This window comes from Dicentrarchus labrax, unplaced genomic scaffold, assembly GCF_905237075.1.
Source record: "Dicentrarchus labrax unplaced genomic scaffold, dlabrax2021, whole genome shotgun sequence".
Lineage (NCBI taxonomy): Eukaryota > Metazoa > Chordata > Actinopteri > Moronidae > Dicentrarchus > Dicentrarchus labrax.
The window spans coordinates 17571459-17596886 of NW_026136723.1; the positions used below are offsets into that span (position 1 = coordinate 17571459).

General features: G+C 38.8%; 4 protein-coding genes across 5 annotated transcripts; 2 read left to right on the top strand and 2 right to left on the bottom strand.

Annotated features, from left to right (window-relative positions):
* Nucleotides 1-463: 463 nt before the first annotated feature.
* On the bottom strand, nucleotides 464-3826 carry LOC127357683 (cathepsin S-like). Its single transcript, XM_051390035.1, has 7 exons — nucleotides 2214-3826; nucleotides 1915-2037; nucleotides 1597-1746; nucleotides 1261-1485; nucleotides 976-1141; nucleotides 739-841; nucleotides 464-644 (listed from the first exon to the last, which is right to left on the bottom strand). Exons 1-7 carry the CDS (start codon nucleotides 2331-2333, stop codon nucleotides 545-547), a joined length of 987 nt encoding a protein of 328 aa, XP_051245995.1. The 5' UTR covers nucleotides 2334-3826; the 3' UTR covers nucleotides 464-544.
* Nucleotides 3827-3942: 116 nt separating this feature from the next.
* On the bottom strand, nucleotides 3943-9752 carry ctss1 (cathepsin S, ortholog 1). Of its 2 annotated transcripts, none has more exons than XM_051390032.1 (8): nucleotides 9583-9752; nucleotides 8800-8917; nucleotides 8586-8708; nucleotides 6464-6616; nucleotides 6133-6357; nucleotides 5430-5595; nucleotides 4576-4681; nucleotides 3943-4480 (listed from the first exon to the last, which is right to left on the bottom strand). In XM_051390032.1, exons 2-8 carry the CDS (start codon nucleotides 8914-8916, stop codon nucleotides 4381-4383), a joined length of 990 nt encoding a protein of 329 aa, XP_051245992.1. In that variant the 5' UTR covers nucleotide 8917; nucleotides 9583-9752; the 3' UTR covers nucleotides 3943-4380. The 2 variants fall into 2 exon arrangements, with proteins under 2 accessions (XP_051245992.1, XP_051245993.1); XM_051390033.1 differs by lacking the exon at nucleotides 9583-9752 and adding an exon at nucleotides 9394-9520.
* Nucleotides 9753-13597: 3845 nt separating this feature from the next.
* On the top strand, nucleotides 13598-19503 carry LOC127358242 (leucine-rich repeat and immunoglobulin-like domain-containing nogo receptor-interacting protein 1). The gene is made up of 2 exons (XM_051391208.1): nucleotides 13598-14013; nucleotides 16864-19503. The coding sequence occupies exon 2, from the start codon at nucleotides 16872-16874 to the stop codon at nucleotides 18702-18704; it is 1833 nt and encodes a 610-aa protein (XP_051247168.1). The 5' UTR covers nucleotides 13598-14013; nucleotides 16864-16871; the 3' UTR covers nucleotides 18705-19503.
* Nucleotides 19504-19924: 421 nt separating this feature from the next.
* vps72a (vacuolar protein sorting 72 homolog a) lies at nucleotides 19925-25283 on the top strand. Its single transcript, XM_051390498.1, has 6 exons — nucleotides 19925-20300; nucleotides 22347-22499; nucleotides 22926-23046; nucleotides 23167-23343; nucleotides 23903-24047; nucleotides 24271-25283. The coding sequence occupies exons 1-6, from the start codon at nucleotides 20184-20186 to the stop codon at nucleotides 24659-24661; spliced, it is 1104 nt and encodes a 367-aa protein (XP_051246458.1). The 5' UTR covers nucleotides 19925-20183; the 3' UTR covers nucleotides 24662-25283.
* The last annotated feature ends 145 nt before the right edge of the window (nucleotides 25284-25428 follow it).

A 25428-nucleotide genomic window follows, 5' to 3' on the forward strand; every position in this document is an offset into this window, starting at 1 on the left:
TTTCATCTCTTCAGGGCCAGTATGGACAATAGATGTGATCATTTTCTTTAATAATGCTTAGTTCAGGCCTCAAATTTGCTTTTGAATAAAAGAAAACTCACAAGTTGAACTGAGCACAACTCAGACATCTGTTTACGGTTCACAAGTAGACTTTGCTTAGAATAAAAAAAAAAAAAAAAGTAAATAAAAACAAAGTGTTGAGCTTGAAATGGGTTACTCAAGTGAGAACCCCCTTAAAAATGGCTAATGAATAAAGTCTAGCTTTACTCTTATTACAGATGCAGTCAACAAGTGACTTGAATATTCGGCTTTGTATAAGTGAAGTCACACATGTAACTCACAGGTTGAGAACCACTAAGTTTTATTTATTTATTTTTTAAAGTATTTTTTGGGGGGCTTTTGCCTTTATTTGATAGGATAGCTGAAGACAGGAAAGGGGGGGCATCCACAAGAAATCCACAAGTTAAGGATCAAACTGTTTATTTAAAATAATGTCCCAACTGCTGCGGAGAAATGTACATCCAAAAGTTGTCCCCTCTGCTGATCACATGATTGGGTAACAAGCATAGAGAGCGATGCCACACTGGTTACGTCTGTTCCGGGCCATCTTAATGTAGCCTTCATCTCCATAGTTTATGCCCCAGCTACAATTGAAGAATATGTACATAATAAAAACCAATAAATCAAGGAATATACTATTCTTAATTCAAAATTCACATTTCAACACTTCAGACAAACCTGTTTTTGACCAGCCAGTAGTCTTGTCCTCTCTCTGTGCCGTAGCCCACAACCAGCACTCCATGGTTCACATGATGGGTGCACGTGTGGTCCCTGTACACACCTGTTGGGCCACACAAAACTGAACTGAAACCATTTACACAGATCCAAAAAAGTGTAAAAGAACTCACTTCCTTACATCCGATCAAGATTAAAGTTGTGTATTATTTTAAGAGCTATGAAGCCATGACTACTCACCATGACGGTAGAAGACAAACTTGGGCCTGGAGGCATCAATTGCTACCGAGATGGGACCGATCTTGGCTAAAGATGCCTTCAGTGCAGATTCATCCCCCTCCGGTACAAAGGCGTAGCTCGAGCAGTTAGCAGCCCGATACTGCGAGTTATACTTGCATCGACCCCGCTGAAATGAAAGTGACGTGCAGGGACGTTTTGTCAGGAGTTAATTGTCAATGTTTAACCACAATATACCTTAAATTTTAAAACCCATGCATGCAGTGGACCATTGTGTTGAAAACTCACCTTGCCGATGTAGGGGTAGGCTGCGTCAGAATTGATGCCTTGGTTTTTAATGACATATTGGAAGGCGTTTGCCATGAAGCCACCGTTGCACCCATGGTTTCCATATTTTATGGAACAATCCACCAGGTTCTGTGGACTGAGAGACATCAGGTCACCTCTAGACTTCTTGAGTTGTCCTTCCAGAGCTCCAACGGCACTGAAGGCCCAACAAGAGCCACAAGAACCCTTGAAGAGAAAACTTGTACATGAGTTAAATAGACTGGATCTTCCTAAACTTCAAAGACTAGTCCTGAGGTTCTACGTTAATGTGTACTGACGCCTGAGGTATGAACTCACCTGCATTTTGACCTTAGTTACCAGGCCTTCATCCCTCCAGTCCAGAGACAGCGGTAGCGTGCTGTTGACCTTGATCAAGTTGGACCGACCCCTCTTCAGGTCCGAGGGCACGATGGTGCCTGTCAGTGTGCCAGTGATCTCTTCAGTGGTCTACAAATGAAGAAAATAAGTATTACCAACAAGTTTTCAGCTTTCTACATCATGTCTGGGTAGGACAAATGTTTGGTTTTCACATAACTTGTTAAACCCAATACACAAAACAGTCCATAGCCTTTGTAAAAACCATCCATACACACATTTGAGAGGCTATAGACTCACCAGGTCTCCCAGGTGGTTCATTGCCAGCTCATAGGTGTGTAAGCCCAGGGAGGCTTCCAGGTTATGGACATTAATCATTTCCAGGTTCTCTTCCCATATCCGCCTGCGACCAAACTCCTCAATCTAGAAACATGGGATTAACATTCACACTTAGATACCAAAAAGGGGGAAGAGTTTAGAATATCATTCATTAGGTATGCTCCACATAACAGAATGTTTCACATGTCCATGTACTGTTAGGCCAAACAAACAGTTGTTAAAAGTTACTAGGTTGACTGGAATGAACACCTTAGTCTTACCTGTTGAGAATAGACTTTATTATGCACTTTCTTCCATAACTCCCAGTTTCGGTCCAGTTCTGAATTGATAACGGCCGTTACAAATCCACACATGATGGTGAAAAGCAGGCTCCGAAACATTTCTAGATCTAGGAAAAGAAGTTAAAACAGGAACTCAGTGAAAGCTAAATTGCTAAAAAGTGTCCTACATCAGACTAACAGGCCTGGCTCGTGCTTTGATTGGACAGCTGCAGCAGCTTTCATTAAAACACCAGCAGCTGATATCCATTAACATTTAGAAGCAATGGAAATAAACTGACTAAACCCATTAGTTAAATGTTAAAAAAAATATTTGCACATCAGTGAAGACATATTGTGAGTGGTCTTCATGTTAAAGCAAACATTAATACATGTACATTAGAAGTTATATTTTATATAATATAATTTGACAAATTGACTGGCAGAGGATACTTTACCAGGTGGCCCACTATTATGTTTGGTCCAATGCCAAAATTAGGGACAGAAAATTATAAGCAGAAACCAAAACCAGCACTGAAAAGTAGTCGTTCTCACTTGATGGCACAGATGCTAAAACCTGACCTACCTGAGATCACCAGGGGAAAATCCAAGCTGAATCTGAAAGACTCTTTATTTATCACAGCGCTCACTGCACACCTGCAAATCATTAAACTGCGATGACTGATTTTTGGCCACTTGGGAGCAGCAGAAGCAACATTTAAAAACTTGTTAGCAGAGTTGCTTATTTACAGATCCAGCAGCTGGGGAGCGACATTATCAGTCATTTGGAGTTGTGTTTCTGTACTCCTGATGAATGTAAGTCTCTTTTAGTTCCGTTTTTGATCTTTAGAGAAACTCCTGGGGGAAATATCTGGCTGGAGCAACAGGAGCATTTTGCTGCTAAAGAGATATACTACATCAGCTGTTTTCTAACTTGTCTGTTTTCTGTTTGGTGTTGAGAAGGTGTACAGTGGATTTTTAGATCCTTTTCACTAAAAACTGCTTTGCCTCCCCAGAAGGTCTCATAGAAATGCTCGTGGAAGCAGCTGTGCACTTAAACAGAGGTGGAACTACATTTGCAAAACCAACCAGGTAGTCCTCATTTTTCAAGTCCCTTGCAAATGTTTGAAAATACTGATAAAGCATAAATGTCAACCAAAACATAAGATCAGTAAATGACCATACCTGCTGAAGGAGGTCTGAGGAAGAATAACAAGGAAAAGAGGACAGCCATGCCACAGGCTGATGATGACAAATCATTTTGTGACCTCAACAGTGAAAGCTTTTGCAGTGGTGGACCGAAGGGGCAGGGGCAAAAAAAAAAAAAAAAAAAGGCAGCAGCTGCATGTATGAGGGCACCAACGCACTGAAGAATGTGGTGCATTTATGGTGAAACAGTTCCAAGGTAGGGTAGCCTATATGGCATTGCATCCCTAGTTCTCATTTTTTCTCAATTTTTATAGTGCACTTCACCTTTTTACCACTGGGTGACCACCTTGGACACATTAATCCACCATAGAGGGTGTTTTATCATGATTTATCTGCCATTGGTCCATCCAAAGACCCATTTTGTGGTATCCAGAGAACCTTTCGTATGTAATTGTGTACACCTGAATCCTTTAAAACCTTATATTATTATTATTATATTGACCACCAAGAACAAAAGGAATTTTCTAAAGTTTGACTATTACTACTAACATTAATAATAATAATAATTAATTCCCATGTCTCCTTCTTAACAAGCAGATAACTGATATTTCTTTATTGTCAAGTGTTTAAGTGTGTACTTAAACAGACAGAAAGTTGAGACAATATTTAAATATTAATATTTAAATAAATGCATCAAATATATTATATAAAATACAGTGTACCTACATGATATATAAAAATACATTTTAAACATTCAAAGCAAGCAATCTTTTTTTCAAAATGACAGAGAATAAGAGATGGGAGCTTACTGAAGGGAAACTCAGACATTTTATAAGAATTCATTCAAAACACCAAAACATCAGTGAGAGTTTTTTTTTTTTGGGACAGACTTTCAGGACAGGCAGCGTCTACAGTGCCATTATTAAAGATGAAAATAACAAACATCTGGTCTCTGGTATTAAATAAATAAATGCGATTATCTAAATTCTACCAAGATGATTCAGGTGACGGGTCCCCTTTTTCACAGCGTTGGGTAGACTGCAAAGCTGGCAATGCCACAGAGATTCCCCTTGTTCCTGGCAATTCGAATGAAGCCTTCTTCTCCCCACGCAGTTCCCCAACTGGAATCATTAAAACATTCACATTTATTTAATATTAATATCACACATGTGAAGTCATACTCTTCCTTTCACATTGTACAGGTGAACACATTTACCTGTTTTTCACAAGCCAGAAGTCTTGCCCTCCGTCTGTGCCGTAGCCCACAACCAGGACAGCGTGATTTATGAACCTTGGGTTACAGTTGGGCACGTTGTATAAACCTGAAAGACGCATAAGGTGGTTGAGAAAATACATGTAAAATAATAGAATTACTGCTGATATCTGACATGTTTTATGTTTAGTTAGAAATCATTAATATCTTGTGTGGTTCTTAACTTCAATTATGATTTTGGGAATGGGAACCATTTCATCACATGATTTAGTCTCTACTATAACTCAGAGTTCCTGCTGTAAAGTCACTCCTGTTGTCATTGTGTTTATAACTCCTGACAGCTTCCAGTCTATTAAATAAAATGCAATTAACACCTTTACAAAAAGCCACCCAGCTGCCCTTATACCCCCCTAAAGAAGCAAAAGTTTGGTTGCCCTTGTAGAAATTGTATTTTAATGAGTGTTTTGTACACGCACTATGCTCACTTTATAGAAGTTGAAATAAAATGAGATATTGCAGCAAGAGGAAGCCTTACGACTTTATGCATGGTATTTTCCTAAATAGCAGTTGTACTTTTTATTAAACTGAATTTTCTCCATAAAAGAAAAAGAAAAGAAAATGTCTGAAATGTGTCTCTATTGTGAGGCCTCAATTATTTTTGGCATATAAAGTATAAAATATAAAACACTGCCCATGCCATGTTATCTGTTAAACGTATACAAAAATGATTTCATTCACTACAGCGAAGGCATTTAGTTTTTCTGACGCTTGACTCAAACCAGAACTTGGTTCAAAGCTGCAGTGTTATCCAATCACTCATCAGTTGAACTCTCACATTCAGAAGCCTCCAGCCTCACCTCCTCTGTAAAGATGAAAAGATGGCAACATGGCGTTCACGGCCACAGCGACTGGCCCCACTGACCCAACTACAGCCTGCAGAGTCTTCTCGTCTCCTTGTGGGAGGATGTGGAAGTTAGCGCAGTAGCCGGCCTTTCCCTTGACAGAATACCGACATTTCCCATTCTACAAATAGAAATTAGATTTATAAAATATATTATGTATCACTATTTAATCAAACTAGTTACTAGTAACAACACTGTTTCACTCTCTTTCAAAACTCAATTCTAGCTCTAAAATAAAATGAAGTTGAGTAAGGAAGTAAAGAAAGAGAGGCAGGAAGAAGTAAGAAGGAAATAAAGAGAGGAAGGAAGTAAGAAGGAAGGAAGTGAGTAAGGGACAAACAAGAAAGAAATCAAGCCAAAAACAAACAAAAGAAAAGAAACAAAGAAAAAAGATACAAACTGAGAAAGAAGAAAGAAACAACAAACATGAAACAAACAACAAACAAGAAGTAAACAAAGAAAGACAACAAGCAAACAAACAAACAAAACAAACATGAAGGAAAGAAAAATATATAAGAAACAATACAACAAACAAAGAAGAAAAGAACAAATGGACAAACAAGAAAGATGCTAACAAACCCAGTTTTAGTAGTTGCACATTTGTATGTAGCGTCAAGCTTTCTATAACAACAGTTTATTATTTTTTATTTTTGTTTACCTGGTGTTCGTAGGGGTAAAAGCTCTCCGAATCAACGCCTCCGTTGCGGATGATGTAGCTGTAGGATTTCGAGATGTATCCTCCTCTGCAGCCGAGGTTACCGTCGTTGGTGCTGCAGTCCACCAGGTTCTGTGGGCTCAGGGGAACAAGGGCCCCTGTTTGCTTCTTCATCTGGCCCTCAAGAGCTCCCAAAGAGCTGAAGGCCCAGCAGGAACCACATAACCCCTTTTAAAGACAAAAAAAAAGACAAATTGTGTTTGTTGCCATTGGTTATTTATCACACTGTTCTCATTTCCTCATTTACAATAGCTGAACTCAAACCATTGCCTACCTGGTTCTGGACTGGACTGACCATACCGTACTTCCTCCAGTCCACACTCTGAGGCACCGATAAGCCACTCACTTGCCTAAAAGTGCTATTTCCGAATTGAACCGCTTCCTCCAGCTTCAGGCCGTTCATCTTCTCATTGATTTCATCAGCTGTCTTAATAGAAAAGAGGGCTGGTAAATATATAAAATGCACATGAGGGAACTGATGACCTCTTACAACAGTGCTCTACTAACTTAAAGCACATCTCACACTGCAATATTGTGTATTTTCAGCAGTTTAAAGACACAAATATATTTCAGCATTTCAGTGTGCCACAAATGCATCTCCCCTTGTCTAAAAGTCCCTCTCAATAGTACTGAAACAGTCCTAATCTGAGAACTGAGCTCATGATAATGCTGGTTCCTCCCTCCTCCCAGGCCCCCAACAGGCTATGACCCAATTTGGAAATAGTTTTAGTGTCACATCTTTGGAAAAAGTTTTTATTTTGCACCTCAGCCTCCCACCAGCGAACAATAATAAAATTTCCCACAAGTTCCTCTGATTCTTATCAAGTTTAAACTTCTGCCCTCAGGACAAAGAGCTCAATACAGTTTTTATGATGCCACACCATCTCACATGTTCCTCTTTCTACCTGTACGATACCTTCCTCCTCTGTCAATGGTGCGTGTCGGATTTGACTCTCACCAGAGTTTCAGAGATCACAAAACCTCAGTAAAACCTTTTTTCTAACAAGTTAAAAACAATCCAGCTGTCCTCCCATCTGGCAACTATAACATACGTTCCTTTGGGCTCTCTGACAGGAGTCCAAAAGTGTGTCCTAAACATTTCAACACATCAAACATATCTGGGCTTCACTGCTCTGGGGTTTTATCATAAAAATCCAAACCCTCCTCTCTACAATATCTTCTAATGCAGCTTCATCAATGCTCTCCCTCATCCTTTTGACTCCCTAAACCACCCAGCTTGCGTGTACAAATGCCTTTTTGTAACCGTACAGCCTTCCCACATACTGTACTTCATTCTAGTCCTGACTGTCCAGATTGGCCCAGCCACACTGGATTAAATTAATCAGGTTGTGTAAAGGAAGATTAGCTGCGCCTATAGGTTAGGGTTTAAATTAAGCCATGGAGGGTGCAGGTTTTAAATGCAGATTAACAGTGTTGGCCAACAGAGGTCAGTGAGTGTTAAAGCACTTATTGCACAGTAATGCACAGCGTCTGATGTCAAGCATGCGTGTGCATAGATCCTGGGAGTGAGAGGAGCCAGTTCGGTGACATAAAGAGAATTGGTGTACAGGGCTAAAATGTTTGTTATGCAGTTTGTATCCACTAGAGGTCTCTCTCATACATTTCTTTTCTAAATGGTGACAGGATCAGTGTTTTAAGCTCTCTACTCTTTGACAGCAAATTCCCTGATTTTGAATATTTTCAATCTTGGATGATTACTTTTACTCTGTTATGCTAAAGAGGGGTCTTCTATAGTTGACATAGTTTGGCTTAATTCAGCATCCAGCCAACAAACTTGAGGCTATGTAAAATAAAACTGATTCAATTGTACAAACAATAATCCAAATATTTCACCATAGTCATGTAATAAGAGACATCCATAGAGCAAAATGAAGACAGTTTTCCACTGTGTTGCTCAATGATGATGCAGGTTAATATTACAAAGTAAGGAGGAAAAAACTGTAAAAAACACTTCTAGTCTGTCAGCTGTTAAGATGTCACCAGATCTGTGCAGGAAGGCTCAACGTGATGCTCTGAAACTAATAAATGAAACGCAGCGAAGCTACAAATAACATGCTGTAAGATTGACTTAGCTGCCGGAGAGGTTGCTCTGTCTAGTGACCAGTAAAACTGGGGTTAGGAGGGTTATTATTAATCGTCTGGAACATGATGCAAACAAATGAGCATTTGATAAATTGTGCACATATTTTTGGTCATTAGTGGAATTATTGCTTTGGATTTATCTACAGTGACAGAAAGCCCATTAACTGCACGTCTGTTTCCCCACAGTTCAGCCATTTAAATGTTACAGATGAATTACTCCAGACTGAGATTAAAGACAGTGTCTCTCTTGTTTGGGCTCTGACACTAGAAAACACAAACTGTTTGATTCCTACCATGTCAGCCAAATGATTGACTCCCATTGTGAAACTGTGTTTTCCTGCTGAGGCCTCCTGGTTGTGTCTCAACACCAGCAGTTTGTTCTTCTCCCATACTGCTCTCCTGAAAACGATCTCAGTCTGAAACAAAAAGCACAAAAGTTAACAATGTGATGGGGTTCCTGTACGCGATGACAAAGAGAGAGAAATGAAGGTTTTTCCACAATCCTACCTGATTATCATAAACCTTGCTATGTTTGATTTTCCACTCTTCCCACAGCTTATTTAGGGCAGATGAAGAGTGGCCGAGGACCAGAAAGGCCAAAAGCAAGGCACACAAAATGTGCATCCTGCAAAGGAAAAACAGTTAAAAAAGTGAATATTATTACCTACTTATACTTTACTTTTGCTTCCCCCCCCAAATTCCCACAAAAATACTGAAGACAAGACCTCAGTGTCCTCAGTGGTAGCTACAGCCCTGTACACTATTAACTGAGTGATTAAGAGTGAATGTTTTCCTACTTAATTCATAGCATGCCTCATAGCATCAGCAAAAACAAGCATCAACAAGCCGACCAGCTTCTGTGTAAAATCTTACTGCAGATAATATTCATATGTACACATTAACCTACATTAAGGACTGTTGTTCACGTGCACAGTGCTTGTCTTGTCTTGTCTAGTCTAAAACCACAACACAACATACTCTGTTGATGAGGTCATGATAGCTGGTACGCAGAGCAAGGTGACTCCCGTAAAACTTTGATGTGAAAGTTGAATAAGAATTTAAAATGCCGGTTTCTTGCACTGCAGACTTTCTTAAGATTACCTTCGCCTCAAAAAGAAGAAGTTCAAACATCTCAAACTGTAATCTCTGAGCCTCTGTTTCACCTTTCTACCTACTTATAGCTAGTTAATATAGCCATTAGCTTTGACGAGCATTTGATCTCAATTTAAGAATATCAGACAAAAACAATCAACGTATCACTACACATAGGAAGAAATAGTTTGAATGTACCTTGTTGTCGAATAATCAGCAGGGTTTGTCCCAGCAAGAACCTCACACGTTTTTAACGGACAAGAGAACCTTCACACTTGAAAGAGGAAGTATAGTTTCCTCATACACACACTGTTTTTTTCACTCTGTTTTTCAGTGTGTCTGCTCTCGGGTTGTCATGTGAATCCAATTGATAACCGGCTGCACAGGCTCAAAATATCCTTCTAGTACCAGAGGTGGAAGTGACACAATTACAGTAAAAGACGTACAGTACGTACATGTAAATGAAGTGGCTTGTGGAGGAAAGTACATGTGAAAAACCAAAAAGTGTGGATGGAAAAGTTTAGTGATAAATTGAGAAATTATTTGGAAAATCAATACATGATAATGAAACTGGAATAAATGAATAGAAATGACATCATTTTAACCATTTATCCCAATTTTCTTGCTCTGTATTTGTCACTTCACTGAATTATGTCTGACATTGACACATGGGCTAAGATTATTTGGCAGAAACAAGAAAACACTAATGATGCAAATTTATAACAGTGTCAGACTCAGTTTGTGATGAGAGCTGCGATTAGTTGGAACTTCCTGAGGAAAAACTTCCCACCACCAAAGCTCTTTTTTGTTTTGTGGATTCTTGTGAATTCTGTTTATGTAAGAGAGGTTGTGGTGTGAAACTATTTCAGTTTACTTCTTTAGCGTGAAACTCCTCCTCTATGCCTCATATTTACAGCTGTTTTTTTGAGTGCATATGTTAACGGTTACTGGAAAACAAACAAACAAACAAACAAACAAACAAACATAATACAAAATGCATGCATAAATCAGTAGAGACCGCAGCAACAAAGTATCTTTAATAAAACGTTTAATAAAAGCATTAATGTCAAACAACAGTAAAATATAGGCTACCACTCTTACTCAAATATGAGGCTATTATCATATGTTACATTATTACTTACAGTATGTTAATACCATCATGCACCCTGGTGGCTCTAGTGGTTTATTTGTTTTATTGGCAAGACTTAGATAAAAATATTGGTACCACTCTCATACAGTGAATATAAATCTTAGCTTAGAATAAATACTGGAAACTGGAAAACAGCTGGCCTGTCTTACTGCACTCACCCAAGAAATAACCTGACATGGAACCCCTGTAAAACCACAACATATTGGTTTTTGTTTTTGTCCAGATTAAACAAACAAGAAAAAAAAGTGTTTTCTGTCTTTGTGTTAAGCTAAGCGAACTGGCTACTTGCAGTAACTCAAATAAGTGAATTTGCCAAAATACCGAATTCTTATGTTAAGATGCTGACCATGTCATTGCAATGTTCGTTAAAATTCAGATGAGGACCTTTATTTTAAACATGGACATGCACAAGGCCAGGTTACAGTTTCCTAAGCAACAGCCCCTCCTTGGCTGAGCTGCCTCTCTGGAGCAAAACAAAAAAGTTAAATTTTTCTTACTAGCTGAAGTTAGACCTAATTAAATATTGCCTTATATGAAAACATATATATGATTACATTTCTGCCAATACATCCTCCCAAATGTCACACACTGGACCTTAAAATTGCAATATTTTCAGGAATTTCACGATTCAGGTACATGCTGATGGGTGACCCATAACAGGTGACATGGGTAAAAAGAACTGGGGGTTGGATTTCCCATTTTCCAGGTGAGAGCAATAGCCCCTCCAAAAATGTCTGTGCATGTCCCTGGTTGCAAATCACCCCACAGCTTTCCCTCCCCTCTTATCCTGTACTCTATCTGGAAAAAAAAACGTACCCAGAAACCTCACAGTAGGCACCACAACAGGGAGCAGCAGTGACGAAATATTATGATGCTAAAAAGACAGGAGGATATTATGCAATTAGGATCTTTGGCTGAGGCTGTAATTGGCATTCATCACTGATTTTCTCTCACTGAATCCGGGGTTGGACAGAGATTCGCTGATGAATGCAGGTTCCCTGAGGTACCAGATGGTAAGGTCCTGACTCAGCACCGGCTCTTCTTCTGTGGTGATCACCCACCTTTTGTGTCAACACACCTCGTAATCCTGCAGCTGAGTGGAGAGGCAGGCAATTCTCGAACACCTGATTGTTTAAACTCTCATTGAATCTGATGTGAGTGTTTGCTAATTAAACAAGTTGTTTGAAAAATATAATTAACAAGGGGAGCAGTGTGGGTGTCTTGAGCTGCTAAATCACAAATGTATAAACGCATGAATGAACTGACACTGGTTATGTTCTTTCAGAGATATGGGATGAGAGATGAGAGCTCATTCAACCACTGAGGGGGAAAGAAAACAAATTCAATACATTTTTCTTTTTGCCAAAGAGTTTTTTTTTGGTGCAAATTTTAAACAATGCATCAAAGAAGATGTTAGAATCCACGTTTTATTATTAAAACTTATTAACTTATACATAGATGAATTATAATGTTAATTTTAAATTGAATCACCTGATGTGTTCAAAAACGTCTACGTAATTGTAAGAGACTGGGGTCACTAAATAAACCCAAGGATTCACATATTTACATGGATTGTGGCCTGATCATTTATTGATACCCTTATTGATAGTGAATATTGTATGTGGAAACACTGCAGGCATGAGTTAAATAACCTCAATAATTTGTACAGTAACCAGCATTTCACCTTTTATTGGTGTAAATTTATTTAAACCATGTCAGACCTGCAGTAACATATTCACAGATTGAATTTACTTCCAATCATATGAAAGGGATTGTTCAGGCTTTGTGAAGGGGGGTTGTATGGGTTACATAGTCAGTGTGTACAACCTACTTGGCACAGAAGCTAATCATTATATTTCTGTGGGTGGGGGCAGCTACAAAACATATTTAATCCACCTAAGAAAATCAATATCAGTATAAGTCTACGCTATATTTAGAATATTTTCAGTGCTTTACCTTGCTGTGAGACAGCTCTTTCTAACAGGAAACTGAAGCATTTATATGTGGTTTATTCTGGTGGCTTTGGAAAGAGCAGCTAAGATAAAGGCTTCAGTTTCCTGTCAGGAAGGGCTGTGTGATGGTGTGGTGAAAATATTCTAAATATAGTGTAGATATCGATTTTTTAAATATATTTTGTTGCTGCTCCACCCACATCCCACAGAAGTACATTGCTTAGCTTCCATGCTGGGACTCCTGTCTGCTTCTCCAAACGGGGGGCGCTCTGACCGCTGTCTACTGTAGGTAACACACTGACTATGGATAAGTACCTCATACAACTCCACTTCAAAAAACAGGAACTATCCCTTTAAGATTATACTCTAATCCTACTGTGTCCATTCACGTCACTATGATGAGTGACTGAGCTTTACAAGTTAATTAAATATGGGAAAAGTTATTAATATCTCTGAAGTTGCGTAACTTGTTCTGACTGATTACATTTTTGTTTAATTTTAGCTTCAGTTTATTTTTATGAGTCTATTTATGTTGCCTTTTGTTTCTTTGATTGTCTTGATCCCTTTTTATGTCTCATGTACAGCCCTTTGAGTGTCCTTGTTGTTAAACTCACCCTGCCTTTCTTTGCCTTACACATATGTCTTTATAGATAGAGTAAGTCCACCATCTTATTTTGTGCTGTGGCAGAGATAGGTATGACTGTTATTTCTACTATTAGTTTTTATTTTGTGATCACTCAAAAATGCAAATGGGCATTTTCTTACTATCACTAATTTAAAACATCACAGAATTAAGATTATGGCACATTTTAGGCTTTTGTAGTTCTGATGGAGTGTTTGCAGCACAATACTAAAAATCTGAATACTACAAGATGCAAACATCCGACAGGTTAATGGTTAATGACAGTTAATATTAATGGTCTCTGTCAAGCTTTCAGACGTCTCTGACAGACGAGAGAGACGGAAAGTTATTCCTTTATTGTGTATTCCTTTAAGTGTCAGGGCTTCAATTCATTTCCATCTGGTGTTGCCCCATAAATCTCTGCATTTGGCTGACCTGTGCCTGCCTCCTGTCATCCAGTGCAGTGTGTTGGACGGGGTCCAGGAGCTAGTGCATATAATCCCCCAGCATGCACCGAGCACCCGCACGTCCAGAGCCTGGTTGTTGTTGCCATGAGGACAGCGAAGCAACAGGGAAACTGAGCCGCAGCGACATGCTTCCTCCGGAGGTTGAATATTTCAGAATGGGAGGATGAGTCTTTCTTGTTATGATATGTTTGTCTGTTTCTCTCACACTGCAGGTTTTATTTGGATTTATTTTTGAGAAACAGAAGGTTTTGAGGTGGACCTGACACATCAAAAGATGTACTCTGTTCTTTGAATTCTCTTTGCTTGTATCGACAGTTTATCCAGAGAGTATCTCAGTGGAAAAAAATCCATTCGCCAATGCACTCTTGTGTTTTTTCTTATTTTAAAATTGTGAAAATGGAGCTATCACAATGACGAGCCCTCCAGACTGAAGAGACGGTGAGTTACAATACTTGATTTTGTTCTTTCCCCCGCTACAAGATTACTATAATTCTGTGCTTTTTATTATACCATCCATTGTATTTGATCTCCTGAAGCTGTCAGGCCACAGTAAATAACAGCGATTTCACCTTTTGTACACTATTTTCACTCTCTAGCATGTGTGCTCTCAGAGGAGTTCAGGAGGAGTCAGCCTCCATCACTCACTGCTCTGGGGAGCTGCTGTCAACACCAGCATTCAAGTCTATGCAGTACTCCCACAGCTCCATACCTATAAATGTGCTGAGATGAAATTACCTTCTTTAAAAAATATGAAGTACATTGAGACATGACATCTTCCTGATTCACTCCAGCATGAATATTACTTACACTTAAGGTGGAGTTTTCTAGTTTAAAGCCAATGATTGAAGAGTAAAATCTTTTAGAAAATACAAGCACTACATATGTCAAAGTTGATAAAAAATAAATCAGTCTGCAAAGAAATCAAAAATTCTCTTTTAAACTCACATTTCTTTTTTGCTTTGGTTAGCATGCTTACTTTTATATTTTGCATTTAGAAACACAACTCTTCCTGCAAACAAAATGTCACAAATGTTAAGAGGAATCTGTCCTACTGTTGTCTTTCTCTTTTCATCCCTCTTCTCACACACTCTATTCGTTGCATCCTTCAGCATAACAACACATGAGCAGAGCTGCCAGAGCTGCGGGTGGCATCACACTTGATGGTGTTTTTTGTTTTCAGCACTCACATGGCAATTTAAATAATGCATTTCAGCAAGTCACACCCTTAGTCCTATTTACAAGCTTCCAGTCGGTTTGTTTCCTCATATTCATGTTTCTTCGTTAAAAGCAATTATGTCTGCTTCCATATTCAAATTACTTGTTAAATTATTTTTTTCATGGATTATTTTTCAAGTTATTTGCTATTATGTGGTTACTGATAGCAATTTGACTGTAACTGGTCCATTTTCCCAGTTACAGTACTATAAAACCACTGGACCTGGACATACTGCACACATATATATATTTTTGCTTTTGCTGCCCCCTTGTGGTGGATTAAGCAATGGTTCAATTAAGGATTGTGTTGCTTTTAATGGGAGTTGTTCTGGATCTGAGCATCAAGAAATACCTCATATATATCATATAAACTGAACTGAAGAAATAAAATACACATCTTCTTCTTTTGAAATGAAACCACAAAGTTTCATCTATCTTACATGTTGCATCTGACAGGAAATTATGCAAAAATATCTTCCTCACTGGGGCTGAAGACTTTATCACCCCATCACCAAATGAAAAACAAAATCCTTAAAGTTGACGTGTTTTATTCCAAAACAATTCTTCATTAACATTAATCTTCATTCATTAAATGCCACCAGACTTTTTTTGACTGTTAAATAGATCCTTCAAGTCTTACAGGATGCAAAGTACACCCAAAAATGGTCTTTTAAATCAGCATGGAACATGCTTCTACAACAACCCCAGTATCTAAATAAACAAAATACCAAATATGGAAAGAATAAATGCCAAGGAATATGTGTTCCTCTGACATTATAATTTACCCAGACAGAAATGATGTTTACAATAATTGAGGACCCACAGATAATTGAGTGGTTAAGTCCTCCATGTGATGCCCCTTTTGCTGCTTTCAAACAGCATTAATACAACAAAAACAGAGTTGACAGCCCGCTCTTTTTTTATATTTATTTATTCCTGATAGAGCTGTCAAGTTGGAATAAAAACAGACTACTAGACAGTGTAGATTGTGGATGAAGGAGACTGACCAACTGCAAGTGGCATTTCAGTTGAGTCAATCTGTGATCTGAAGCTGCAACTTTATTTTTATCAATTAAAACTCAACAGTTAGAGGATTGAGGGCTGATCCACAAAGTTGTATAGGAGGAGATAAGCTCTGCTGATTGAACTGCAATTTCTGTTGATCTTATAGAGGTCAGAGATTTAATTAATAGTGGTTTAAAAGAGCAGTTTAGAGGTTTATAGTTCTTACATCAGAGCCAACCCACTTCCTGATATAAACTGTTGCTAAACAGTCTCAAAACCAGCTACAACACCAATGTCTTATCTTATCAAAGTGATTACTACTAGTAACTTCTTGTAAGTAGTTGTTTTTTTTCCAAATTGATTGAAGATGTGGACTTTGGGAACAGAATTTGCAACATAATAATTAAAACTCAAAGGCCCAATTACTTTCTAGCTTTGGGGAGCTTTCAGCTGCCTTTGATGGTGGTCAGTCAGGTGGATAACAAGTATTTGATTCCCTGTGATTTCACACATTTTTGAATCGCAAGGTTGAGGTTGAGTGTGAACACTGCCTGAAAAATAGAGAAAAGACAATATGTAAAAACAAGTAGAATTAAGTAAAGCTACAATGTATATTAACAAATGAACTTTTAGCTGCTTTTTAAAAATAATTTGGCTTGTGTGAAACCTTGCAGGAGCCTGTTCCAGGATTGATGACACAGCTGTTACCTCTGTAGCTTATCATCTTGGATTATTAAAATACTGTAAACAACATAAATATAAACTCAAATCAGTGACATTCACAGTTTGAAAAAGATGATTCAGCATCACCATCTGACAACATTTGGCCACATCTTCCTTCACTTTCTGTCTTTTTTAAAAATATTTGTTACAAAGACAGGACCCTCCACCAGCAGCGAATGTACTTCCTGTCCCTTCCAGTTTTAACGCTTTTTTTTAAGGTGACAGTTATGGCAACTGCCACCTTTCTTATATTTGTGTGTTGCAGAAAGTTATGTTTCCACCATTTCTACAATAAATATCATCACTCGCTCACTCTTTTCAGCTGTCTCTCTCTCTCTCTCGCAGGCCACCAGATGTTTGAAGGGAGCGCCATCCACCAATGGCTGTGTTGGGGAGCTCTCTACCTGTTGGCCGCGGGGGTGGCATTAACATCTGAAACACGCCGGCCGTGTCCACAGCCCTGCCGCTGCAACACCGTACTACTGGAGGTGAACTGCTCTGACGGACAAGTTACCACAGTGCCCACCGGTCTCCCGCAAGACACTAAACTACTAAACCTTACACACAATAAGATCAAGACTCTGGTGCGTGAGCAGTTCCAGATTTTGACACAACTTTTAGACTTGGATTTGAGTGACAATATTATGGTGATAATTGAAGTGGAAGCCTTTCTCGGCTTGCAAAGTCTGATAACTCTGCGTCTTGCTCGCAACCACCTGAAGATTATTCCCGCAGGAGTATTCTCTGGTTTGCCAAAACTGAGGTTACTGGACATAAGCAGCAACGAGATCCTTGTTTTTCTAGATTTTACTTTCCGTGACTTGACTGCCCTGCAGTTTCTTAAAGCGGCAGATAATGACTTTGTGTTCATCTCTCATCAAGCTTTCTCTGGCTTAACCAGTCTGCAGGAGTTGCACCTTGACGGTTGCAACCTCACCGCTGTGCCGACAGAGGCACTCACACAGCTAACTGGGCTGAGAAGTCTTCATTTTCACCGACTGGGCCTCACCACGCTGCCAAACTACTCCTTCAATCATCTACAGCGTCTTAAGGAACTTGTCATATCTCATTGCTCCTGGCTGGAGACCCTGTCAGGAAACAGTCTCTTTGGCCTAAATCTTACATCCCTCACCATTAGACACTCTAAACTCAGTGCTGTCCCATACATCCCTTTGCATCATCTTGTATATCTAATATACCTTGACCTTTCCTTTAACCCAATCGCCTACATTCATGGAAACCTGCTTGGAGACTTGCTCCGGCTCCAAGAGCTCCATCTGGTGGGGGGTTCATTGCTTCGCATCGAAATCGGAGCATTCAAGGGTTTGGCATATTTCAAAGTGCTGAATGTGTCTAGAAACCTTCTCACCACACTCGAGGTGGGAGCTTTTCATTCAGTGGACACCCTCAAGACTCTGGGACTTGATAACAACCCACTGGCGTGTGACTGCCGTTTGCTGTGGGTGGTGCGAAGACGACTATATCTGGACTTTGGTGGAAATCGACCGACTTGCACTACCTCTGTCCAGTTGCAGGGCTGGAGTTTTCTAGATTTCACTGAGGCTGAACTCCCAGGCCTGCTCACATGTCGGCGACCTCGTATCCTGAATCGCAAACCTAAAGAAGTGAGAACAGATCAGGGGCACACGGTGGAGTTTTACTGCAATGCAGAAGGTGACCCTGTGCCGTCTGTCACCTGGCTGAACCCACAGCTAAAACCTTTATCATCCATTGGTAGAATACGGGCTCTCTCTAATGGTTCGCTGGAGGTTCGCTATGCACAACCTCAAGACAGCGGTACTTATCTTTGTGTGGCATCTAATGCGGCAGGAAATAACAGCCTGTCTGTCAGCCTGCATGTCAGAGCCTTTCCATCATCTTCTAAAAACCCCTTTCGTCTTAAAGGTTGGTTTGCTTTTCCGTCTGCCTCTCCGGGTATGAACGGAAGTCAGGAACAACTCCCATTTGATGTCAAGACGTTACTGATAGCAGCGACCATTGGGTTCCTCTCCTTTTTCAGCTCTGTGAGCATATGCTTCATTTTTATGTTCTTCTGGAGTAAGAGTAAAGGGCAAATAAAGCACACAGCCACTATAGCATATGTGCCACGAAGCGCCATGTCAAGTAGTAAAGGAGGGACAGGCAACTATATGGAGACAAGCAGGTTCACCATGAAACTAATATGACTCAATAAGTTAAAAAAATCTAATTTTTACTTTGTGTGACTAGGTACATGAAGAGTTTTTAAACTGAAGTAGGCTCATTGAATTTTAGAGCATGTTAACTTGTCCAACAGAGGCTGACTGTTGATTCATTAATATAAATGTGAGCATGTTAGCTAGAGCCTATGTTGTGCAATTGTAAAAAAAGGACAAGACACAGTAAATGATGTAATTAATTATGCTAAATTACATTTTAGGAACATCTAACCAAGAGATGAGCAGCACTGATTAGCTTTATTTTTTATGTGAGACAGAAGCTCCTAGAAGCCTGAATATAAAGCAACCAAAGTAAGCAATATTTAATGAGCATAATGCATGTAATATGTGAAATGTAAATTGTTGCTTATATTGCACTTGTTGATGTATATATAGAGAAACAATAACTTTTGTTTATAGGCGTTCGTGGCTGACTAATTGTATGTTTTTTTCTTTTTGCTCATTTGTTTTTTGAAGAACATATGAAATAGTACTTATTTATTTACATAATTATTATGGACCTGAGACGGTAGCCATGAGATAACTAGAATATTATAAAAGAAACGTTAACCTTATATTAAGGTTAATGTACACAACACTTGCATCAATAATATCATGTAATTTCTACTTAATTTCATTATTTAGCTTGTATTCTAATATTGTCACATCTACTGCTGTACTGTAAATAAAATGTGTGGAATTTATGTTTTTTTTTTTTTAATTCCCCAATAAAGAACCTAATAGTTTTGCTTTGTGGCATAAAATAAAAGTGATTGTGCTTTCAAAAATATAACTTTGTATTATTTGGTTTGCTTATTCAGTGGTTCTTGGTTTAAACCATGATAAACATCAAATGTGGTAAGTATACTTTGTATCTTTGTAACGTTAATTTATGTTGAAACAAGACAATGACCAAGATTTAAGCTAGAAAATTATAATGTTCATCACAACTGCCACAAGGTTCATCTCAATGTATGTTGTTGCCATGGCAATACATTAGCTCTCTGGTGCCAGGCACCAACTCTACTGGTTCCTATGACAACGGTATCAAACATTGTATGACCGCCATTATAAATTTACCAGAAAAATAATCTGAAGTTACGACATGAATGTGAATGAAATAATGTTCAATGAAGTTATATTAATTCAAATTAAAAAACAAACGGTTTTATTTTGAACATAAACCGGAAGTGCATTATCTACTCCGGAAGTGTTGGTTAGCAACAAGAAAGCGGCGGCTAGGTTAGCTGCATACTTAGCTTGTGTTATTAAGGTACACTTTTTTTAGCATATCAGCGTGGATTTAACGCGTATTCATAACTTAAATAAATATGTGTACGAACAGATAATTGAGTAAACGCAGCCAGTAACAACGAGGTAAAAAGAGCTCCCTCTAAAACAGACAACAACAGTTAGCAGTTAGCACAACATCAACCGAGCTAACGCTACATACAGAAACTAACAGCCATGACTCTGGCAGTGGGCCGCGAACCCAGAAAGACTGCGGGTAACCGCATGTCAAAACTACTGGATGCTGAAGAAGAGGATGAATTCTACAAGACAACATACGGAGGCTTCAACGATGTGAGTAACAAAGCCGAGAGAAAGGGTCAGCCTGTACGTTAGCGTTAGCTCTCAGCTAACTTGAGTTGGTCTCTTGAATAACTGGACGAAATCTCTGAAATATTTATGTTGTTTCTGTTTTCCTCAAAATGTGACACCCTGTCGAATTGAATAATATTAGCCTGTAGCGGTAATAGACTTTAATTGAGTAGTTACTTAATTGTTTTTATTTGATAAGTAATTTTTAAACATGAACCAGTAACGTCCATCACAACTGCAACATATAGGGATTTATATTAACGTTATGTTCCTAAGGGATGGATTGTTTACTTCAATTGGCACTATCAGTCCTAGTCTGTCAGACTAAAATTAAGACCCAGCAACTAAAAGGATTTAAATTGTATCAATACTGAAAACAATCTGTTATCTTTTGGTAGCTGGATCTGGACCAACATGCACTGTATCAATAACAAGAAGAAACAATACATTTTCTCAACAGATCAATATGTTTCATGTCATATTTATATATCTATATATAGGTAAACAAGTGATTTTAAAGTTTTTCAAGTAGTTAATTTGTTAAAGGCAGAGAAGTGACTCACTCAGGTCTCATATTTAGTCTTCCTTTATTGATATTAAGAAAGTGGGAAATTGAATGTAGGATTTATTACTTATTTATTAGCTAGGTGTACCCAATACACTGGTAACTGAGTGAGTGTTCATGTTCATCTCAAAGTCTGTGTAGTGTTAGTTTGCCATCCTTCCTGAAGTTAATGCTGCAGCTCTGGTCCTCCAAACCAACATGTCAGTGTGATTCATCTGAAACTGTGACCACAACTCCAAAATATCCTGGCCCAGTCCATTAACAGCTAACAAATTTGTGAAGGTCAGAGGAGAGTGCCAGTCTTTCCTACTTCACACTCAAAGAGAGAGGAAACGCTATAAAGGCTGCAAGAAGAAGAAGAAGAAGAAGAATAGGATTAAGATTCACTTTCTCAACGGGGAAACTCCATCAATTCAAGCTATATTACACTACTCAATGTTATTTGATATTGCAGCAACTAAAGTGTAAGGCTGAAATTTAAAGATGTTAATTTGTATCCTCAGTTTTAACTCATTTTAACAGCTGTCGGTTCAAGGGTCCACTTGTGTAGGGGGATTTGGCAGGGGCTGCTCTGGCAGTTCTGACATTAGTCTCAGCCGAGGTTGACAAGAGAAAAAAATCACAAACAAACCTTGTGAAGCCTTAGTCATCTGTACTGGCACTTTCATAAAACAGGGTACCATGCCTGTGCCTGTACTTAAATGTGAGGGTTAGTCTGACTTTTTTAAAATGTATTTATTATTTTTAACTTGTGACCGATATTGGTCTTTGTCACCACAGTTTGTTAATGTTTGCAAATGTCATGGTTTTCATGTCCCGATTAAATACCTTTGCAGGCACTTATTCTTTAACAACAGATTATTTTTCTTCCATAGATCTCTGTTAGTTGTCTCATACTGCTTTTAAAACTCGTATCAAAATGCATTTCCAGGACACTTTTTAAAACTACACGTAATTGGCATTTAGCTTAAAAGTTCCCACTTTTTTTTGTTCCTGAATATGATGAAGTTCCATCAGAGTTTATGTTCTTGTACATTAGATGTTGGTATGATATTGTCTGCCCCTTTTTAAATACACTCCATGAGCCCAATTGCTGTATCACCTTGAGATTTGCTTGGTGTCATTGTCAACACAAACACATACAGAGAGCTGCCTGTCTATGTCGTTGTGTTGTAAATCTGTGACTGAGTGAGTGTGAGTAGCTCCCTCACTAAATCTCATAGCTTAATGGTACTTTGCTCAGCACATCACAGAACTTAACTCGACTACATTAGGCTACATTAGCCTGCATTAGCTTCAAAATGGTGATATGTCCCCTGAATAAAAGTCTGAATACAGCATATAAAAAAGCTTACCAAAACTGACACCAGGGTATATTCTGAAGGTTGTTGCATTAACAGGTAATATTTCTCATAATTTTCCATAAATTGTTGGCTAAATTATGCTTTCTGGTTTCCTTTCAGGAATCAGGAGATGACGAGTATCATGGAGAGCATTCAGACACAGAGGATGAGGTGGACAGCGACTTTGACATTGATGAGGGTGACGAGCCAGACAGTGACCAGGAGGAGGATGCACCTCGGAGGAAAAGTCGGGTTGTCACCAAAGCTTATAAGGTAGCGACAATCAGAAGCTATCAAATCACACTTTGAATCACGTTTCTGCATCCATACATGAATTCAAATAATCTTCAGTCTACATTCGTATCCTGTGACGTATTTTTATGAGCATATATTCACAACATATAAGCCCTGTTTATTTTTATAAGGCTGCTTATTATTATGGCTGTTCTGCAGCTCCACTGGAGCCATTGGTTGCCAAACGCCATCCTCTCAGCAGAAGCTGAGGGAGCATAAAGCATAATTAATTTAATGTTGCCTCCTCACTGTTGTCTGTGGGATTAGAATCAGCAGTTACATTATGGTAACAAGCAGGTCTTTCTAACTTTGATTTAGACAAGTTTGTATTTATTTTGCTCGTTCATCATACATGTATGAAATAGATTTAATGTTAATAGGCTTTTTGTCTTTGTTTAATCCAAGGAACCTATAAAAGTTGCAAAGCCCAAACCCAAAAGACCCTCTGAGGAACAGAAGAAGATAGAGAAAACTAAAGTGGAGCTCAAAAGAAGGATTCCACAAGAATTCCAAGATTTTGCAGAGCGTAAGATTCCTACACACAAATGCATTTGACAGTGTCCGTGGATGGTCGGTGATCATTATATATAATTTCTTAACAGGATTTTTCAGGTTTTTTGAACTGCATGTCTTAATCCTTCTTTAGCTCGGAAGTCTGTGCGACAATCCACCAGTGAACATACCCGAAAGACCAATCTGCGCTTGCAAGAACGCCAGGATGCCCCTCGGAGACGGAGGGGTGCTCATCGCGACCGGCCCCTTACCCAGGAAGAACTGCTGGCTGAGGCCAAAATAACAGCTGAGATTAACATTCGATCTTTAGGTGAGAACATGTCAGTGAAGTTACTCAGATGTAAATGTAGTGTCTTCAGTAGAATGTTATTTATAAATGCCTGGACAGTAAATTAATGACAATAGAAACCGTAAGCATACTGTATATACCAATTGAATAAGCCTAATGATGCATTAAATTACACTACATTGAGCAGTGTTTCCTCTTAACAGTCATTGGACCCGATGTAGTTAGTTGCTGTGTTCAGTCCATAACCCTTTTTGACATCTGTGGACGTGACAGCCCATTAAAAGGCATTGTGACTGTATGAGGCACAAGTGGTGGGGTTTTTGGTGTTTACAGTATAAATAGAAATATAGTTGATTTTGTGTTGCAACAGATGTCACTACCTTTATTCAGAATATATGTGAATCAGTGTGGCAAAGAGAGAAAAGCATAGTAAATGTTGAATAATGATTCATTTTACTAATGATTGTTGTTACTAAATTAGTAATTAATATACATTTACCAGTATGCTGTCTCAGGGTGTTTCACTTAATGACAATACACTTGAAATTTGGATGTCCCGATTCATTTATTCTGTGTGTAGAGAACTATGAACGTCTGGAGGCGGATAAGAAGAAACAAGTCCACAAGAAGCGGCGTTTTGAAGGACCAACCATCCGTTACCATTCAGTCCTGATGCCGCTAGTCTCTCATTCAGTCCTAAAAGAAGAAAATGTGGATGTTGAAGGGTATGTGTGATGTTGTACTAGACTTAATTGGCTTCAGAAATAATTTGGCACATAGAATGCTGGCTAAAGAAACAAGCTTCAACTGCATTGACCTTAAGTATTTCATCCTTTTTAGACTCTTATATGATCATGATTAGTAGTTACAGTATGTCATTTGACAACGATATGATAGTATATTTGTGAAAAAGTAGTAATTTTTTCTCGTTTTTCCCATTTTCCAAAGGTTGGATCAAGATGTCCCTCAGACTGCACCACAAAATCCCACCACACCTTCCCAGCAGCCTGCCGGAGGCCTATGCTCCCGTACTTACATAACATTCAGTGATGATGAAGCTTTCGAGGCGGCCTTTCCACACAGTGCCCAGTCAAGTCCTCAGCTGCCCGTCCAGGAGGTTTGTCCTGTCACCCACAAGGCCGCACTGTACAGAGATCCAGTCACTGACATACCTTACGCTAACACACGAGCCTTCCGCATCATCCGAGAAGCCTACCGTAAATACGTGGCTGCTCATGGATTTCCAAACACTTCGGGAGGCGTGACAGGACTTGACTCCTCAGCAACGAAGGGTGCTCGCCAGAAAATGGTCGTCAAGCAGGGTGCTGTTGGAACATAGATTAGTTTTAAAAGTATTTAAGAAATAGGTCTGTGCGTCTTTTTTAGATTTATTTGTTCAAGTAGAGTGACTTGAAGTAAGAGCCGCAACCTGTGGCTGTGCACCACCATGGGGTAAACACCTTTTCTGAAAACAAAAATATCTTATCTGATTTTCTCTCCATCCATACAAAGTATCATTGGCATCAGACATTAGTTGGAAAAGTTGCAGATGTTTTGGGATTTAGCAAAAACTGTTACTGTTGTTGAAGGAATCAAAATGAACACAAATATTTTTGGTGCTACTGTTGACTGGACGGCATAAAATTAAATGAAAATAAAAAGAACTAATAATAATTACCACAACCAGATCAGTTGGTGTATTCTCCTAAACTGCATAAAAGTCCTACTTATGACGTCTCTGTACAGAAATTCATTGTGTACATTAATACCCCGACAAATCCAGGTTGAGTGGATGGAAAACTGCAGGTTGGCTTTGGAAGCAAAGTAGGCCTCCAACTGCACGTTGGCAGCTTTTGATATTTTTCTTTTTCTTAAATGCATTTTTTACTGTCAAGATATTTGGTTTCTACAAATGTACATATTTCTCAACAAAAATAAATATTTGAAATGTGGGAAAAAAATCATATTTTACTATTTCTATTATGAACTCTGGTTTGTATCACGTTTCAGACATCAAACACTGAAACAACAGCTACCCTGAAAGGACTGCTGTGGAACAGCACACTAAAAACATGGCCGTCAGTCTGTCTTGATGGTTTTGTTCAT

What these genes read in the sequence shown, in the direction of transcription:
- LOC127357683 (XM_051390035.1), bottom strand. Translation starts at nt 2,333, where the DNA reads ATGTTTCGGAGCCTGCTTTTCACCATCATGTGTGGATTTGTAACGGCC. An exon ending in GTTTGTCTTCTACCGTCATG is followed by an intron (nt 842 to 975) that starts GTGAGTAGTCAT and finishes GTGGCCCAACAG; the next exon opens with GTGTGTACAGGGACCACACG. An exon ending in TACTGGCTGGTCAAAAACAG is followed by an intron (nt 645 to 738) that starts GTTTGTCTGAAG and finishes CTTCAATTGTAG; the next exon opens with CTGGGGCATAAACTATGGAG.
- ctss1 (XM_051390032.1), bottom strand. Translation starts at nt 8,916, where the DNA reads ATGCACATTTTGTGTGCCTTGCTTTTGGCCTTTCTGGTCCTCGGCCAC. An exon ending in TCAATCATTTGGCTGACATG is followed by an intron (nt 6,617 to 8,585) that starts GTAGGAATCAAA and finishes TTTTCTATTAAG; the next exon opens with ACAGCTGATGAAATCAATGA. An exon ending in TTTTCATCTTTACAGAGGAG is followed by an intron (nt 4,682 to 5,429) that starts GTGAGGCTGGAG and finishes TGCGTCTTTCAG; the next exon opens with GTTTATACAACGTGCCCAAC.
- LOC127358242 (XM_051391208.1), top strand. Translation starts at nt 16,872, where the DNA reads ATGTTTGAAGGGAGCGCCATCCACCAATGGCTGTGTTGGGGAGCTCTC.
- vps72a (XM_051390498.1), top strand. Translation starts at nt 20,184, where the DNA reads ATGACTCTGGCAGTGGGCCGCGAACCCAGAAAGACTGCGGGTAACCGC. An exon ending in ATTCCAAGATTTTGCAGAGC is followed by an intron (nt 23,047 to 23,166) that starts GTAAGATTCCTA and finishes ATCCTTCTTTAG; the next exon opens with CTCGGAAGTCTGTGCGACAA. An exon ending in GATTAACATTCGATCTTTAG is followed by an intron (nt 23,344 to 23,902) that starts GTGAGAACATGT and finishes TTCTGTGTGTAG; the next exon opens with AGAACTATGAACGTCTGGAG.